This window comes from Taeniopygia guttata, chromosome 13, assembly GCF_048771995.1.
Source record: "Taeniopygia guttata chromosome 13, bTaeGut7.mat, whole genome shotgun sequence".
NCBI lineage: Eukaryota > Metazoa > Chordata > Aves > Passeriformes > Estrildidae > Taeniopygia > Taeniopygia guttata.
Window position 1 is genome coordinate 6,314,992 of NC_133038.1, and position 19,020 is coordinate 6,334,011.

Sequence of the window (19,020 nt, forward strand, 5' to 3'; positions counted from 1 at the left end):
TGAATTTTTGCCACAATCCCAGAAATGGCTTCTATTTAATCTGTGAGAATGAGGACAGTGGGGCACAGAGAACAGGAGCGACTCTGGGGACTGCATTTCTCTCTCTGAAGTGCAGAGGCTTTGAGTTTAAGGATTTGCCATGTCTAGACATTGCTGCTGACAATCAGGATCCTGGCTGCTTTGTAGAGGCTGAAGTACAAAAACAACTTCTTAGTACTAAAAATGAAAAAGAAATAAAACTTGATGTAGTGTGGTAGAAGGAAGATAGAGAAAAATAGAAAATAGAAACACTGAAAGACAAATAGGAAGATCCAATTATAAAGAAAAATGATGTTTTCCTCGTTTTCCAAGAAGCCTGAAGAGCAGAGCTTTGTATCTTCTTACCACAGGATAGCAAACACTTCTCCAACTCTTCTGCTGATCAAAACTATTTGGGCAGGAAAGTTATGTATTTTGTAAGGCAGGAGTTGACAAGACAAGCTGTGCTGTCATTAGGAAGTGCAGGAACACAGAACTGCTTTTACAGACAGCTCAGTTCTTTGATCCATGGCAGGAAAGCAAAGTCAAATTTTCCAAGCTGCTGTACCTGGTATACTGCTGTACCAGTTGCTATACCTCTTTGATGGTTTTATTTCTAAATAACAATGTATTTCAAGAAGGAAGAACACAGATAAAAACAAGAATTACTTTAAATTTGCTCCTTTTCTTTTAGAACAAATTTGTTGGAGGTCTGGGGAAGACTAACTTGCTGCTCTTGATAGGAAAAAGTCCCATTTCTTTGGCTTTTAAGATTTTCATGGTTGGAACATGTTTCCTATAAAAGCACATGCAGTAAAAAGTTGTTCTTTTTGAGGGGTGGTGAAAGAAAGCAGTTTCCATGGTGCCCATGTTTTTGTTGTTTCTTTTTTTCTCAATTTACTCTAGGTTTTCAGTATAAAATGTTATGTGTCCATTGATTTCCTCCTGATGTGCTGTGATTCGGAGTCCTATGGGATTTTAGGCCTGCTTCCAGCCTGGCCATAAAATTTTCTGAGGCAGGTTGTATGAAATACTGGCAGGAATCTGCTCTGTGTTTTCCCTCTGAAACAGAATAACCTATGGAACAAAAAGAAAACTTAAAGTGCTTCAGCTCCCAGTATTTCTTCCTTATTCATCTATCAAGCACAACCCTTGTTTGCCATCCTTACATAAAACTGCAGGAGATCCCTCACTTTCAAGCCTTAATTTTTTTTGTCTGAGCACGAGTAGAGCTAAAGCCTCCTTGGGTTTTGCCTTTGCACCTCTGAGGTTCCCCAGGGAGTATCCAGTGCTGCTGTCATCCAGCTTCCCCCAGGAATATCCATTCTAAGGGCAGAGGCACATCTTTCTTTGGAGAGCTCTTCTTTATGGTCTACAAGGGAAAGATTTTTTTAAAGTTTATTTCAAATTCAGCAGTGATCTGTAAATCACTGTTCATGTTGAGGAAATGGCAAGATTTTCACTGTGTTAGTCGGTGCAGGTTACTTAGTTGGATTCTTGATTAGTAGTCTAAAACTAGGCTCTTAAAATTGCTTTTATGACCCAGGCTTTTTATTTTCTCTTTCTTTCCAGCTGCAGCTTGATATTCTCCTTCTAGTTCCTTCTTCTCCTTGAGCAAAGCAATATGTGATTCCAGTGCTTCTCTCTTGATCTAGACAAGGGGCTGATTTGTGATGGGGCATCCAGTGAAGAAAACTGGTGAACATCTGAGTCCCGATTCTCTGCTGAGAAACCAGCAGCAGCTGCAAAAGCTGTGGCACCAGGAATGGGTGGTTACTGATTTGGGGAGAAGCTTTGCTGTTCACTGAATCATCCGTGTTGCTCTTCACAGAGCCTGGGAATTCTTTTTGATGTGCCAGTGCAAACTGAGCCTTCTTGGATGTGATCTGACAGGACTGCAGCCCAGGGCTGTACAGCTGAAGAGTCAGATGTGTTTTTTCCACAGAAAAGCTTCGTAAGACATCAATATTTAAAACCAGAAAAGCAAATAAACTAAAGACAGTGGGTTGATTGAAGGGAAAAGAGAAGTCACTTGTCAGACAGATCAGGCATTACTCTCCAGAAAGAATTTCAGGATTTCAGTTTTTCAGGCAAAAGCCTTTGTCTTTCTTTTGATTAGGTTGATGGGTAAAAGTGTGAACAATTCATTATTTTTGTTAAAATCCTGGTTTTTCTAGGTGTATTTTGCAGGTTAGGAGTGGGCACATCTTTTCGTGACCTTAGAGCAGCTGGTATGTGCCTTTAGGCAGAATCACTGTTGTGTCCTACATGCAGGTGAAGCCCCCCAGTGAATGGCCAAATAATCCTTAATCCAAACACACACTAATTGCTGCAAGAGGTCAGGATACCTGCTCAGCTGAGGCTGGCTTAGGGTTCTGGTGTCCATGGTTAGAAGGCAGTGAGGTGAGAGGTTTCCTCTCCTGCTTTCCGTGGCTGGGTGTTCAGAGCCTGTGTCCTGCAGTTTTTTGCAGATCCCTCACTTTTTAAATGAAGTACAGGCCACACAGGGCAGTGACATGCATGTTGTCACAGCTGTTGGCTTGAGAAGCACCTTTGATTGCATGTCTGCTGCTGCTTCAAGCCATCATAGTTTATCTGTATTCTGCTACCTTCTGAAAACCCCAGCTCCTCCTGCAAACTGACTTTTGCTCTTTGTTTTCTGAAGATGCCAACTGTTATTTATAAATGATGAGCCTTGATGTTGGCACAAAGTTGGGGGAGCAGGAGGCTTTTTGTTTCTCTCTACAGCCTTATCTATTATGCAACACTCTGGGAGGTGTAGCTAAGGTGAAGCAGAAGAAACAAGAACACACAGGCAGGACCCTTCCTGTGCCCTTTGCAGGTAGGAGCCACTGGTTGGGTGCCTTCACTGATCAGTTCTGTTCCTCCAAAGTTTGGGAAGGACTTCAGGAATAAAACCAGAAAAATACCTTTTCAAAACAGGAGACAACAGCCAGGCTGAGCCACCCTGCTGATTGCCCAAAGATTAATTGTGGCCCTTGGCTCTGATATTCCTCCCTGGACTCTGTTTTCCCTTCACACATCCCACACGTTCTCTTTGGCTGTTTCTGCCATTCCTCACCATTTCCCCAAACGACTTTCCTGTCTTCTTCCAGGCATGGAAAAAACATCTGCTGCTTTTTCTGCCAGCCTGACATCTCTTGAAATACCACTCCCCAGCTCCCCAGTGGAGCTGGTTAGGGATGTGTTTTTGCTCACAGGCCCTGTACCACAGCAATACCCTGTGCTCTCTCCTCCCTTCACCCCCGAGCAGACACTCAGGAGTGTCTCTTGACTGGCAGCCACAAGATCCATCCAAATCCCAACACAAACATCCTCCTCCTGCAGCTGTGTTGCTGATTACACCTTTGCTGCTGTGCTCTCCCTGTGGGTGCATGTGTGCAGTGTGGCAATGTCCAGCATGATTTAGGGTCTTCCCTCCAGATCAGCCCAATTCCACATCCCACGCTTCACTGCATCTGTCATTTTACCTGTTCAAGTGCCCTCTCACCTCAGCTCTTGGACTTTCAGCCTCTCCAAAGCAGTGAAGGTTTGCAGTTCTTCCTCTGTGAGACAGTTCCTGTCTGGCATTAACTCACACTTGAACTGTACCAGCTCTGCAGCTCAGAGCTTGGCCCCTCTGTTTATCCTTGGAGGAAGACTGGTTGTGCAGACCTACAGAGCATCCTTCTTAAAGGCAGCTATTGATCATTTCAGCAGAGGAAACAAAGTGGCTGGACTTCAGCAATTCAAAACCAGTTTGTGCTGATGTTTCTGTGACCCCATAACCCTGTATCATAACTACAGCAGATAAATCACTTTGGTGTCAGAGGTACAGTCATATGCCCAGCCTTCCATTCCTGCTCTTCCCCTACGGGGTTAACTGAGCATATTTCTACAATAAATATTCCCACAACAAGGCCTAAATATGGTTTTCATCAATCACTTTATAGCTGCTTCCAACCTGTCACACCAGAGTAGGCGTTTATAGCAGCTCAGAAGAAAAAAATGCAGAAAAACCGCAAATAAAAGAATTTAAATAGAAAAGTTGAATTTTCTACCAGGAATGGTCAGATAATCTTTCTTTGTGTCTTGTGCAGTGGCAAGTGGACAGTCTCCAATGAATAAATAATTACAGATCCAGGAAATGATTATTACTCCCATGAAGCAGTTGAAAAGGAGAGTTCGCTGTGCCCTTCAAACATATTTCCTGAAGCACAATCCAGCATTTACCTATGGAGCACAGCAAACCTGAAAAATTGGGCTCATAAAGAAGAGCTTTTTAATTGTGACAGGAGCCCAAAAACTGAAACACTTTTATTGCAGGAACATGTCTGGGCTGCACCTTGTCATTTCACAGGCCAGATGCATGGGAGAGAACTCCAGTGGGTAATCACAGAAGTGAGGATGGCTGACTGCATCTTACCTCCCAGCCCTCACCATGTGTAATACAGTTGCTTTTGCAGTGTAATTGCTTTCTCTGCAGGGCTTCTTCCTATTGATTCTGCTTGTGTGGATTTAAATGGTTTGCAGGTTGTAACTAGACTCAGGTTGGTCTGCACCTCCACTGCTCTGTGCTAGGCAGCTCACGTGGCCGTTCTGAGAGACTTCAAAGCTGTCTAGATAGCATCACTCCCTGGCCTGCACGTATATATTGGATTGGAAGAGAGGGGCTGGATCAGATAAGTTCAGAACATCAGTAAATACATGCATTTTGTTTGGTGACACTTGTTCAGTTTGAGTCTTTCTCCCAGGAAGCAGCTTGTGTTGTGTCATTTTTTCGGCGCGCTGTGTAAACGCTCTGCATCTGCAACTGTCGAGGCTGGTGCCATCCCCTAGCAGCACCATCTGCTCGCTCACAGAGTGCTTTTTGCACAGATAAAAAATGTGAGGTGTTACTCATAATTAGGCAAATCACATGCTGTGATCTGTGATTGATTTGGTTCCTGTTGCTGGTTACCTCGCATATGTCTGTGTGTCCATAAGTATTGTCTACACACCAGCATATGGATGCAGATGAATCACAAATCCTTTTTCCCCAATCCAGACAGATGGAAATGTTTTCCCTTCTTCTTATTAGCAGCAGCTGAATTTCAGTCACACCAGGGGCCTCTGCTAGGAGCTTGCCTGTGTTTCGTGCTGCACACGCACCCGTAAGTTGGCATGGCCATTTATAATCTCATACAAGAACTAAGCCATCCATGACATGCAGCAAAGGAAAGCTGTAATTTCAAAGCAGTCTTCAGAGGTATCCACGTTATTAGCCTTCCTGGAGAAAAATATCTGGATATATAACTTGGCATTACGCAGTGCAGTAACAGAATGCCTGAAAGGATGTGTGAGCATTGCAGAGCCCCAGTGTCTCTGCTGAATCTGACTTCTGGGAAATGCTGCTGTGCTTTTCTTAGTAGTAACAGTCTGTGCTCTTAAACATGTCTTCACCTCACTGACTAAGATCTTAATTGTTTCTGGTTGTGGTATGGTCCAAGTAATGCTGGTGATAAGGGAAAGTAACTCAGAAATTAGTAGTTCTGTATAATTTTGATATTGTCTTCTAATGTCTTTTATAGGTAGTGAAGTATGATTTACTGGCAGTTTTAAGATATGTTTAAGGCAGGCGGTAGGGACACCAGAAAGGCCATAAAAATGAAAACGCACGAGCAGAGGTCTGCCCGCTTGACTGGAGTAAAAGTTACAAGCAGTGGAGTAGCTGTAGAGTTGGATGATTTAGAATATTTTTAAGCCTCAGCAGAACTCCCTTCTTTTGTCTCCCTCTCTCCTGTGCCTACCTGCAGTGTGTTCACTTCAGCAGGAGATCTGTCACCACTGGACTCTGATCATAACCAGGACAGCCCAAGGCAGAAAGTTGGATATAACTTAGCACAAATCCACAGTTCTGCTGCTCCACCATCTCCTTGCAGACCAGGACCAGACTGGAGCGAGCTGCCACTGAGCAGCAGCTGCAGCCTGGCTTTCCTGCAGAGGAATTCAAGTAAATTGAAATGTTTAGAGAATACTTGGTTGATTTTATGCTGGAAGGGCTGAGCAATGTGCTGAGAGCCCAGGTCTGCTGTTAACCTGTGTGCATTGGTGTGGCTTGAGCCTGGCTTTGTTTGTGCAAGGGAGAGCTGTTCCCCAGGGATGCCAAATTAATCATCAGCACAGGTTTGATTGACTCTGATATGTCTCCTTTGGCTAAACTCTCAATGCAGTGAAGAGCTTGAAGCATTTTCAGAGTTACTTGGTTGTTTCACAAGTTGTGCTGCTCTCTTCATTCCAGTCTTCTGCCTTACCAGAGGACTCCTGGAGCTGAGCTTGCTTCAATGCTTTTTTCCAAAGCCAGTAATGATCCCTTCAGTTCTACCTACAGAGAAAGTTTTGTGAATGTGCAGCAGCCTTCAGCTGTTTGTAAAGCAGATCAGATGCTACAGATTTCCCACCCCTGTGGATACTGAATAGAACTCCAACATGCACAGTTGCATTTTATTTTCATGTGTATGTCTGTTGCTTTCATCATGTCACCTGTGGTTTTCCTTATATTATAACTCAATGAAGTAAAAAAGAAAGAAGAACAGCAATGAAGTCAAGGCAGATGTAATGCCTTGGAAATTTTTCAGTGTTGTTTTTTAATATCAGCAGACATGGTGTAATTTAATTTTCAGAAGAGTCTCAGCTGCAAAGTAGCTGATTAGGCATCTTGAAGAAGCAGCCAATCTCTCAAAATACTCTGTTCATGAGATTATTACAGGTATTCTTCTAAAGAGAGAAACCCCTCGATTGCCAGAAATAAATCACTTTGAAGGATACAAACCCCCTCGGGTAGCCATCAGAAGCAGAACCCAGTCATTTAGATCTCACATCACAGACCTGCCTTCCTTGCACTTCAAAAAGAAGAGTCGAAGATAATTGCTTTAATGGAGCAGAAGGAAATTTATCTTTTGTTTCTATTGTTATTAAAATGAACTTCAAGAAGTGCCATGAAAGAGAGGGGTTTGTGGCATTGGACATAAAACTCAGACCTGCACTCTCTGTGCCATTAAAATATGTCACACTGGGTGGGACCACAGTATTTTCTGAGCTTCATGGTACTGTAAAACATGTCATGCTGTGAAGGTGACTGAACTTTGTTTGCATAGAAAACACAACTTGAATTTTTTTTTTGTTTGTTTAAGTATTTGAGCACTTGATAAAAAGTCAGAAGTTGTAACACAGCACACTAAGCTCATGATGATCATTTTTGGTTTTGAGTGCCCAGTGCAGGTCAGGGCCGTGTCAGCTCTGTCACTGATCCAGCTTACACGACCTGGGCACGTTCCCCCTGTGATAAAGTTTACTTCCTGGAAGAAGCAGATGCAAACTACATTTTGGTACATCTCTGCTGAACCTACTGCCTGCTTCCTAAAAAACACCATCTTCAGACACACATCTAGCACATACCAGGGTATTTTAAAGCGTTTGTTTTAATCTGTTTGTTACCAATTCTGTTCACAGTTTGCTTTCATTCTGCTGTGAAAAGCTTACACTGTCAAATCAGAAGTTTTACTAAGAAAGGGATTTAGTAACATGAACATTATGTTCAGCTGTTTGAAGGACAAAATCAAGATGAAAAGAGACTCAGTGATTAAACAAGAAAAAGTATGTTTAAATCATATTAAGGGCTATTTTCAATCTATCACCTAAGGATTTAGCTACATGCCGTACATTTTTGTGCCAGGAAGCTTCTGGGGAAAATCCTACTGTTGCAGTGGGCATCTAGAGCAGAAAAAGAAGGAAGAGCTTTTGGCATAGAAACAGTAATGGCTAGCTTGAAAGTTAACCATGAAGTCTGGATTTTCTGCCGGTGTAGATGAAGGCCAGGCTGCTGTTCCAAGCAGGATCTTAGGGATGGGGTTCATTAGATACTCCCCAGGCTTTTTTTTTGTTTTTCACAGCCAAAGGTAGATGCTGTCCAGTGCTTCCAGTTGGCTCTTCAGGAGGTGCAGGGTGTCTGTACAATGCTCTGTGAGCTTTGCTGAGGCTCGTGGTGGTGCCAGTTGCCTGATCCCTGCAGCACCTCTCATCAGTTCTGAGGGGGTTTTACTAATCTCCTCCTAACTCTCTGTTTTAGGGGGGCAGCTCTGAACTTTACCACTCTCCACAGGAGTTTCTGTTCCTAAGGCAGGAGTGGGGGAAGGAAGTGGAAGCTTGGGGACAGGTCCTGGATTTTTTTTGACTGTGCTCACAGCGTGTTCTGGAGACCTTTGTGGTTTGGAAATTCCAAACCTCAGTGAGGTGTTCCTTGAAAGAGGAGCAAATGGTATGGGAACGTGCAGAACTGTGTCATGAAGGCTCATTTAAGCATGTCTGTGTTAAAAGACCAAAAGTGACAGAGAAAGGGTCACAGCTTTCCTGGCAGGTCAGGGGACATGCCTGACACCTGCACTAGTGAGCTGCACACTCTTGGTGTCCTCAACAGTGCTCTGGGCCTGGCCACACAAATTGAAACTACAGAGGTGGGATGCCTTTGTGGCTTTTCATTAGAGCTTTGCCATTCCTAATGAAGACCATTTCAGGTGCCCTAAAATTATTGCTTTGTCTCTCAGTTATTGGGTGTTGAATTCTTGCTGCATCAAACCAGAAGAAACCGAGGTGCAGCTCCGAGTTGTCCTTACCAGTGGAAAATGCAGGGCAGGAAAGTGTCACTGCTGTTATTGCTGTTACCACATTTAGCTGCTGGTTGGATTTGAAGAAAGGAATATATTTATTACCCACACAAAACTTCCCCTTGGAACAGCACCCAGGGGTGCAGGCAGGTGAGTGCTGCTTGTGGCTGTAGGCCAGAAGCAGGGGAGCTTTTGCTGGGTGCTTGGCTTACAGAAAAACAAGGTTTGCCCTCTGACAGTCCAGCTGAGCATAGAGCAGTGTTTGCTTCCTGTAATGTCAGTGAGAGGTGGGGTAGAGCAGGAAAATGCTGCTCTGAGTGACTTCTCCATAGACTGCTCCTTGCCAGCTGATATTATGCTTTAAGATTTTATTTTTACCATTACTTTGTCAAGCCTGCAGGAAATTCACTGTTTCCATTATTTCCACAAGCTTCACTTGGCGCTTACTGTGTGAAGTCTGAATCCATAGGATCAGATCAAAGCTATTCCTTTTGACCATCCAAACTACAAACACACTGACTGTGAGGCATTATTTTTAAATTGCCTGTAAAAATTTAAAAGGATTTCCAAATACTTTTAATAATTCCCTGAAACAGTCTAAGGACATCTGTTAAAGTACTGAATTTCCCTGAAGTTGGAAGCACTAGTTGGGATTGCTTCAGCTGCAAATTAAGGTTGTCAGTCAAAGGGCTTTTTCTGTTTTAGTCTCTGATCTGGGAGTTTTTAGCATCTCTTCCAAAGGAAGCCAAAGAAAGACAGCTAGTGAGCTGTTCTGGCTTGTTTTGCCATGTGTTTAACCTAGCAAACAGTAAGTTGATACCTTTTGTGAAGTTTTCTATATTTTACTGGATACCTCTGCTTGGTGAGGAACCAAGCTATGCAGTTTTGACATATTTTTGCACTTTTCATATCCTTTCTTCTGCAGCATGTGTCCAATGTTTTAATCTATTGAGTGGCAAATGCTGTCGTGTGTCTGCAAACATTTGAATTATTTTAAGGTGCTGGCTCTGCTAATGAGGAGCTGGAGTAAGAGGCAGAATGATGTATTTACTCTCCAGCATTTCCTGCAGAGATGAATAGTAGTTCATGGTGAGCTGAAAGGACATGACCAGCCCAAAGAGTCTTTAAAAGATGTGCTTGTTTATTGCATGCTGGTATTCCAACTCCAGCTCCATGAAGTGCTGTGACAGTTTATGAAAATATTGCTTCTCTACATAACTGTTTTATTGTGGTGCTGATGCCATGCTGATCTAGATTTCCACCTGCTCATATGCATCAGAATACTTCATTTTGTGTCATGGTAACATGAGAGTGTAAGAGAAGGGGAAGGCTTTGTCTTTTCAGTTGTAAATCCTAACTGGCTTTTAAAGCTTTCATTATTTTGTTCTGTGTGATTGAAAGAAACTGGCATCATCACCAAGCTTGCAACAGAGGAAACATTTTTTTTTTAATGTTCAGTGTTTAAAAGATGTCAATGTTATTTCCTTTGTAAACAGAAGATGATAGATGGAAAATCTGCCGAATTTTCAGCAAAAGGGAGCAATTTCTTCAGTTCTTTCTCATTTCTTAATGGAAAAAGAATTATGGAAATGAGAGCAGGCATTGCATTAAGTGCTTCCAATGTTCTTTCCCTGCAGACCAATAAAAACATAACTCCTCCATTAGGAAAATTTAGTTTTTTGAAGGCTGCGTGAATTTGAGTTCTGAATGAGTGAATGAGATGACTGTGCTGGGGTAAACATTTCCAGGACTGATTATGTATTTTAAGCCTTTTCTATATGGATACCAGCTCTTTCCTTGTCTTGTAGGTCTTCTTCAGAGCAACTCTTTGTGTGACTTTTTACATTGGCTTATCTTGTAGTTGCTCTGTAGTGCAATCTCATATTACAAAGAGCAGCAACAGAGTTTTCAAAGTCATGGGAATTGAACTATTTTTCTTGCTTGAATGTGGACTAGAATTCCTGACTTTTTCAAAACACTCCAGCTGCTTGAAAACTCCGTAAGAAAAATTCAAACAGTAAAAGTAAAAAAAAAAAAAAAAAAACCAACACTTTCCTGTGCTTCCTGTGGTGCATTTATAGTAGTTACAGCCTCACCCATAACTATATATTATGCAGATTGTAGCTGTCTACCTTTAAAAATACCCTTTATGTGTAAGTGGGAAATGGATATGCAGCAGTAAACTGCTCTTCCTGGGTGTGTTCAAATCAGGTCCCCGAGCAGGGGGGGGATCCAAGTGAAGCCATCCTTTCTTTCTCAGCTGTTAACCATAAAATAGTAATAAATAGTCAGCATTAATTTCTAGAAGTTCTAGAAGATAACAAAAAATAGAGGAGTATCATTACAAGTCATTACCACTGATCCTTACTTATAAATTATTAATCAGTTTTATATACAATAATACTTAAGGTGTCAGACACATTGCAGAAGTATAGAAGGATAGTTTGTCCTCATTTAGTGTAGGAGGGGACAGAGGAACCAAGAGCTTCTGAAACGTGTCCAAAATCTGGAAATTATTAAGTGGATTTTTTTTTTTAATTATTTAGTTGTAAATAGTCTGGATGTAGCCAAAATGTTCTAGTTATAATTGATCAAATAAACCCCATTTTCCTCTTTATTGCTGAAGAGCTGATCCCATGGGAACATGCTGCAAAAACAGTGAAGGCAACAAATATAATTACTGTGACTATTTGGTCACATGTGAGGCTGGTTTTATTTTAGTTTTTTGAGGTTTGTTTTCTGAAAACACTGCTGGGAATTGTTTGTCCATCACTAGAGTGTTCCCTGAAGACCCAGTCCACCACAGGACACCCAGGAAAAATTTCTGTGTTCCTATTGTATTTTATATGCAGACAACTTAGTTCTTCTGCCATGATCCATAAAAAAATGGCATCTGTGAAAATATTGTGTTCATTACAAATTCAGGAGGCAAGGAGAACATGCCTGACCTGTACAATTCTCTGTCACCACCCTGATTATACATTCCTGATGGAAAAATTTTGGGATGCTGGAAAAAGCCATTGGACATAAAACTTTAAAACTTCTTGCTGATTTTTTGCTGCTTTATCTCCTCTGCCTATCCTGTGTCTCTGCCAGTTGATGAATTTGATCAGCTGCGTGCTTTAGGCATTACGAAGAGATGCTGGCAGTGAATCTCCACCTCTCACATTGGATTTTTGGCTGATTTAATTTGGGGTCACCCCGTGCTGGTGCTGTGGGTGGCTAATAACCGCTGAGAAACCAGCTGTGCAGGCTGGGGCTGCCTGTGGAAAACACGAGTTCCCCGGTGCTGGGCTGTGTTTGCACACAGGAGCAGGCAGATGGTTGGAGCTGTGGGTTTCCTTTGGCTTCACTCTGCAGGAGAAATACCTGAGATGGATCTTGCCAGATCCCGTGTGCTACCAGCTGCTCTGGCTCTTCTCTCAGAGGTGTGTTTAAAGCATAAAAATGAGAAATTGGTAGAACTCTTTGTGGTCAGGTGGGAAGTGGGGAAGAGTTCGTGTCTTGTGTTCTGCAGACCTGGTGGGATGGGTCACAAGCTGGCATCCCAGCCCATGGTGTGGTGGGGAAATATTCCAGATGGTTCACAAGTGCTTTGAGATTTAAGGCACTCTCCACATGTTAATCACATTTTCTTCTCCCCAGCCCATGGGCATGACTTGCTCATGTATTAGGCACACACTGTCACCCACTGGAGTAATCAGAAGCTGTAGTTTTGCAGATTTGCCTCTGAAATACACTGCTGCAGTCAATCACCCTCCCAAAACACTTTTGGGAAGCTTAGGTCAAATGCCATATCACCTGCACATTGTAAAATAGCAGGTTGGTTGTTAGAGGCAATCATCTCTAAAGCAAGGCGCTGCCTGGGCCTGACAGAGCTGTGGTGTCCATCCTGGGCAGGAGGAGCTGCTGCAGGGCAGGTGCACCCCAGCCATGCCCCCACCTGGGCTCGGTGCTGGGCACAGCTCCAGGTGTGTCATCCAGGCATCCATCCCCATCTCACACCCGTGGTCTCGTTCCAGGGCAACCCTCTGTACTTCCAGTCCGCCAGGAACGTCACCGTGAACATCCTCAACGAGAAGACAAAAGTCCTCACTCGCCTTGTAACAGGTAAGGAGGGGGAAAGGCTGCTTGGAGGCATTAAGGAGGGATGAAAGTGGCTGTTTGGGGATGCTGGGCTGGCTTCAGACAGCACACGGCAGGGAGCCTGGGTGTCCTGTGGAGTAGCAATGAAAACTTCACTCTGCTTTGTTGAAACAAAGCCAGAGACAGGAAAGCCATGCTGGAGAGGCTGGGGCTGTCTGGTAACGAAGCACACCATCATTTTCATCTGAAAGCCAGTCCAGAGTTAGAAATGTTGGCTGTATGACATCAGGGTCAGGGAGAACATATGCCAGGCTGACATTTCTGTTGTAACAAGCACAGGTTTTTCCTAAGACTTTTATAACTTGCCTGAAATCTTGAGAACTCTGGAGCAACTGTTTGCAATTTAAAGTCCTTCTGCTGATGAAGAACTCTGCAACCAAACAAGAGTGTGTTGGGTGGGGAAATGGGTGTTTTGTAAATCTCCAGTGCACAGTAACCTTTGAATGAATACATGAGTAATTTGGGTTGAAAGAGCCTAATGCATTATATAAGGAAATATAGCACTGTATATATGGCATATCATCTATATTTAATATGGAACAGATATATTTACTGAGATTTATACATGGACTGTGAGAAGTATTGGTGTGTGGCAAGGGCAGTAATCCATAAACATGTTTTTAAGTTGAGACTGGGTTGCTTGGTTTGCTTATATAACATCTTGGCCTTTAGTCACAGTATTAAATTATTAAATATGCAGCTTCAGTGAGCAATTATTTAGGCAGCTTGTGTGAAACTTGCCTGGAGGAAGGAAATAAATTCGACCCCAGGCTCCCTGATTCTCACATTCAGAATGAAGGTCTTCAGTTTGTTGGTTCTGTGTGTATTTTCAGGAGGGTGTTTGGTTCACTTAAGCACCTCTGTGTCACGAGAGTTTGGGACTGAGGGATACCTCCCAGTGTGATGCTCTGGTTATTGAGCTTTTTATGCATTCAGCACCAGCTTTGGTTTCACAGTGGAGCAAAGATGTGGTCCCATGTAGTGCTTGCTGCAAGGATGAGTGGGGAGGTGGTTGATAAGCAAGGCACAAACCAGATTTAAAGTACTGCATTTTCTCAGGGTGGCTGCACGAGTTTTTAAATATTTCCAGGGATCTCAGCATGGCCTCACTTGTCTGAAGTGCAAACCACATGCATGATTCTGTGTGTCCAGGTGCCAGCACAGGTGACCTATGCAGGGAAATGCTGGGTAGGGATGGAGTTTTTAAGAAAATACTGGCTTTTAAGAAAATACTGACAAGAGATGTTATTTCTCTTGTCTTTTGAGAAATGAGACTGGTCTTGAAGATGGCCAGAATTAATGCAAAGTCCAAGCACCTGCCTCATGCAGGTTGATATTCCAGGAGGGCTGTGGCTCAGATGGAGTTGGCAGGGCTGTTCAGTAGTGATTTGTCCAAAGTCTGGCCCAGGTCAGTAACCCAGGGCAGCCTCTTTGTAACTCTTGGCAGCCTTTGAGCCACAAACCTGCACAGAATTGCTGTTCAGGTGGCTGATGTTTATCAGACCCCACAAGAAAACGCATTGCCAGAGGCTTTCCAGCACTGTAGGGCACAGCAGCCTGCAGGAAAAGCAGCAGAATTGAAATAAGATCTTCAAAGGGAAGTTTTACTTGTCTAAAAAGTTTCTCCACTGTGAAGAATGCCATTTTTCTTGGCCTGCACATGATTGAAGGGGTCTAAAACAAAATATTTGCTCCTGTGCTGGTGTTTGTCTTTTTTTTTTTTTTTTTTTTAATTGGGCTGTACATGACACTGATAGAATTTTAATCCAGATATGTTTAAAAGCTAGAAAACCAGGAATCTTTTACACAGTAGCATCAGTTCAAGCAAAATGGGCCCAGGAGCTCTTGATGCCTCTTACACCTGCACCAATACTCTCAAAGCATGGCTGGGTATGTTCATTGCTGTTTCACATGTGGGTCTGTCATTTTGTTAAAATACCCCAGCTGTCCCAAGATCAGTGGTGATTTTATGGCACACATAAGCGTTAAAAAAAGCATAAGCTGAAATAGTTGAACAGTTGTTATTTGGGTAGAAAACTGCCCTTTCCTAATAAGTTCTAAAAAGCCTACCTGTTTGGTGTCTCTGATGCAATTTGTCGAGCTATTATTACCCAGCAAATGAGTTATTGAATGTATGAAGTTACTGTGATTTTCTTATACTTTTCTCTAAAGTGAAGCTTCTTCTCCTTAGGTCCCCAAGCAGTGGAAGCACACAGCCAAAAATTTGAGGTGAAAACCCTCTCTGGAAAATTGCTGTTTTCTGCAGATGACAATGAAGTGGTGGTTGGAGCAGAGAGATTGAGAGTTCTAGGTAAGAGATTGTTCATTAAGCCACAGTTTTAATATGCATCTCTTAAAATATGAGTGTAGTTTTGCCTGACTTTCCTTCCTGCTTGCTGAAAGCTTCTTTTGGAGAGAAAACCTTTATGACTTTGAATCTTTTCCAAGCAGATAAAGGCCAGGAGTTTCTATGTGAAGGCTTTCTTAACTTGCACAATTTGTTCTTTCCCCTCCAGAAGAAAACTCCCCTGAAAATTATTTGTCTGGCTGAGTGAAGTAGCTTTAAAACCAGTTTTGGAACTGAACAACTTTTATTTCCTGGATCTGGGGTGGAGGACAGTGAGGCGTTGCCCCAGGGATGTGCCCATGTCTGCAGTCAGTGTGCAAAGGGAAACCTCGGGGTCCCTGTTTTTGGTGCCAACACTGTCACCAGCCCCTCCTTCATTCTGAAACAAACACCAGGAGGATCTGCCTCCCCAGTTGTGCTGCCAGCCAGGCTTTACATTGCTATTTCCTAATGAGAACTGGGGATACACTCTGGGCTTGGGATGTAGGGGTTCTTTCTTATTTCTTTGGATTTTTTTTTTCATTAATTGGAGAAACTAAACAGTTATGGCAGTTGGGAATTTTGAAATTTACTTGATAGTTATATAAAATTAACTGTCTGGAACTTGAATTTTTGTACTCCCCAGTTCAATCCAAGCTCTTTGGTTAGTCTGGCATTTGGTCAGGAATGTTTTCACCCAGGACCAGAGTGGGTAGCTCAGTGTTGTTCACAGTCACACAGCAGTGCTGCTGGTCTTTGTGGAGGCACCAATACCTGTTTTATAGTGACTTTTTTTGGATGCATCTTCCCATTCCAAACTGTTCCTTATCTCTCTTGTGAAAACAGATCAATAAGGAGCTTGGAATTATATATAGATCTAGAGGGTATTTTTATTATTATTGTTATTATAATTTATAGCTATTTAATAGTATATTATGTATAATATAAATGGGACTTGGTATCCAGCCTTTAACATCTTTTGCTGCCTGATGTCCTGCTGTTCTGGATGGTTCCTGTTTGTGGACAGGGTGGGTGTAGCTCTCTGCAAATCACTGTTGTTACACACTGGACTAGTTCAGCTATAAAAAGTTAGGTGGGCTTCACAGGATAAGTGTTGAACTTCACAAAATTAAGAATCTCTTTGTTAATTTAGAACTTCGAAGAGGCCCATTCAAAATTCTTGTGGTGTTCCAGAGCTGGGGACATTTCTAACAGTCCATGTTCTCCAACAAGGCTCCCATCACACTGCACCTTTCAGAGCTAATTCATGCAGGGTAGATGAAGTCTGGAAGCAACAGTTTTTAAGTGTTTTCTTAGAGACCTTAAAAGAAGAGAGATTTACTTTGTTGATTTAAAAAAAGATACAGAACCTTCTCCTTACAAGCTGCAAGTACTCCTTTTCAGATTACATACTTAGAAAAAATTGCTTTTAAATTCCTCTGTAGTTTCAAGAAACCAGGAATTAATTGTGATAGTTATTTTGAGTTTTTGCCTTGTTTTAGTCTCCAGAATAAACAACATCAAAAATCTGCTGCTCACTGTAATGCACTTTGATTTATACCTGTAACTGAGTGTTTCTTCAGGTTGGTTTGACTTTTGCAGATCTATCAGAAAAGAAAAAAACAGAATTAAACTGGTGGTGATGTTACATAGGAAGTATTCCAATGACCTTGAGCTGAAATGCTTTCTGAGTTCATTCTTGGCTTTGTTTTTCTCCAGCTTTGCTTCCCCAATCTAATTTTATCTCCAAAAGTGTTTGCTGTGGCTGTTTGCCATGCTGGGAAGTGTTACACCATATGTTCGTGTTTCTTGCAGTGTTTTTGTCTGCTCTGAAGGCCAGTCCGAGTTGCAGCACACAGACAAATTCTTTTGATCATTCTTCTGGTGTTTGGGCTCTCAGGTGCTGCTGGAATGTGTCTGCTGACACCCATCTAGGCCATGTAAATAATTTCTACTTGTTCTTGTTACTACTGAACACACACTTCTTGTAGAGGCCAAGAGTGTGTCAACAGCCTGGCATGAAAGTCATCCCACAGAGGTCAGAGCAGCAGCTTTGAATATTGCCAGAGACAAGAACTCTTTTCTTTGTAAGGACTCCAAAGTTTTTTTCTGGAAGTTTGAGCTACAAACCGATGCTGAATCCTTGTCCTGAGAAAAGAGGTGCTCTCCTGTTTTGAAATGAACCCTGCTCTGGGTATCTAGAGGGTTTTTCAACATTAGCAAGGGATAAAAAAGGGGAAGAATACACAGAATTATAGATTAAAAACAAATGCAAGTAGGACATATGATGCATTTGATGGTGCTTCAAAAAGCTGTGCAGTATGGGCAGTGCAGATTACCATATGAAAGTATGGTAAAAATCTTGTTTTTATTGGATTTGTATTTTGGGGAGTTACTTCTGATTTATGAGCATTAAAGGACACAGAAAGACAGAGCTGGCCACCTCTGCTTTTCATGTATGATGTAATTTAGAGTACTTCAGTGATTTTATTTGATGTAGTGAATCCAGTCAAACCTGTCATCATAGGAGAGATGGGAGGATGACAGGAACTTCTGTCTGAGGGGAAGGGCAGCTCTGAGCCCTCTGGCCATGGTGAGCCCTGGGAACACTGACACAACCTTGTGCAGACACAAAAAGTCCCCTCTGCCTTGCTTAGGGTGGGAGCTCAGCACTGCCTGGGTCCAGATTACCTGAGGGAGCTTGTGTTTGCCTGCAAGAAGCCCTGTAACAACTGAGCCTTACAACAACTCCACTCTGCCCTTTTACTTCCAAGCTCTTCTGCCAGTGCTCGTGTGCGGATGGGATGGGATGGGATGGGATGGGATGGGATGGGATGGGATGGGATGGGATGGGATGGGATGGGATGGGATGGGATGGGAGCACATTCTCACTCTCAGCATCCCTTTCCTCCCCAAATGGAATTGGAGCACCCCATGGTCTTTTGAAAGATCCCATAGCAAACCTCAGAGCTGCTCTCCTTCCTCAGAACCTCAGCTCTGCCTTTGCCAGGCTTGGATTTCTGGAGGCCAAATCTGCCCCTTCCCTGCCCATGGTGCCCTTGGGGGGTGTGTGGGTGATGTGCAGCCCTTCCCTGCCAGCCCTTGCCCTGGCCAGCAGAGCTCTGGCCAAACCCCATGGACACAGAGCTCGTGCCTGGCTGGATGCCCCCGTGGGCTCCTGAGCACAGACCCTTGTAGGGGAGATAAATGAGCTGCTCCTAATTGAATTTGTATTTGCTGCCTCATCCTTACTCCCTCCCTCCAGAAATGAAACACGGCCAGACCATCTGAAAAATGGGGTGTAAGAAACACTCTTTAGTTAAAAGAGTATTAAAAATAACTTTGATATATATTAATTACAATTTCATTTAATAGCTTATTGAACATTATAGCATTTATAAATAAAAGACAACCATAAAGCATTATTCTGACTGTTAATTAGCTCTATTTATTCTCCAGATTAGTTTTTAAATATGCCCTCTAGATGCCACTTGATACTAATTAACAGAGTTACATTATTATCTCTATAGAAAGGCATTTTTAATTAAATCTAAAGCAATTTAAATTAGCATGAGTTTTTACAGAAATTAAACTCTGGTCAGATGCTTAATTTAGCCTTATAAGACAACATCTGATGACATGCCAGTGTCAGTTCTCCCAGGGGCCTTGACATCTTTTTTATTTGAGATTATTTTTTGAAGTTTGTTTTCAGGGAAACTTGCCACTATACTCTGGTGTTTAATATTTATGATGGATTTAACCAATTTTTTTTGAAGGGTAAATGTTGATGGGAATCCACGTGCATTGCAGTGAGCTGATGTCATACCACAAAAGCCACACTTCTGCAGCTGACAGGAGTCTGGCAGTGGCTGGGTATGAGTGTGGAGG

At 42.6% G+C, this 19,020-nt stretch overlaps 1 protein-coding gene across 12 annotated transcripts in view; it reads left to right on the plus strand.

Annotated features, from left to right (window-relative positions):
- The window catches only part of SGCD (sarcoglycan delta), a 308,895-nt gene that overhangs the window by 239,382 nt on the left and 50,493 nt on the right, over positions 1-19,020 (plus strand). For all 12 annotated transcript variants that reach the window (XM_072935307.1, XM_072935308.1, XM_002198133.7 and 9 more), the window contains 2 exons: positions 12,683-12,770; positions 14,998-15,117. In XM_072935307.1, coding sequence (XP_072791408.1) covers positions 12,683-12,770; positions 14,998-15,117 — 208 coding nt within the window. The remainder of the gene's footprint in view (positions 1-12,682; positions 12,771-14,997; positions 15,118-19,020) is intronic.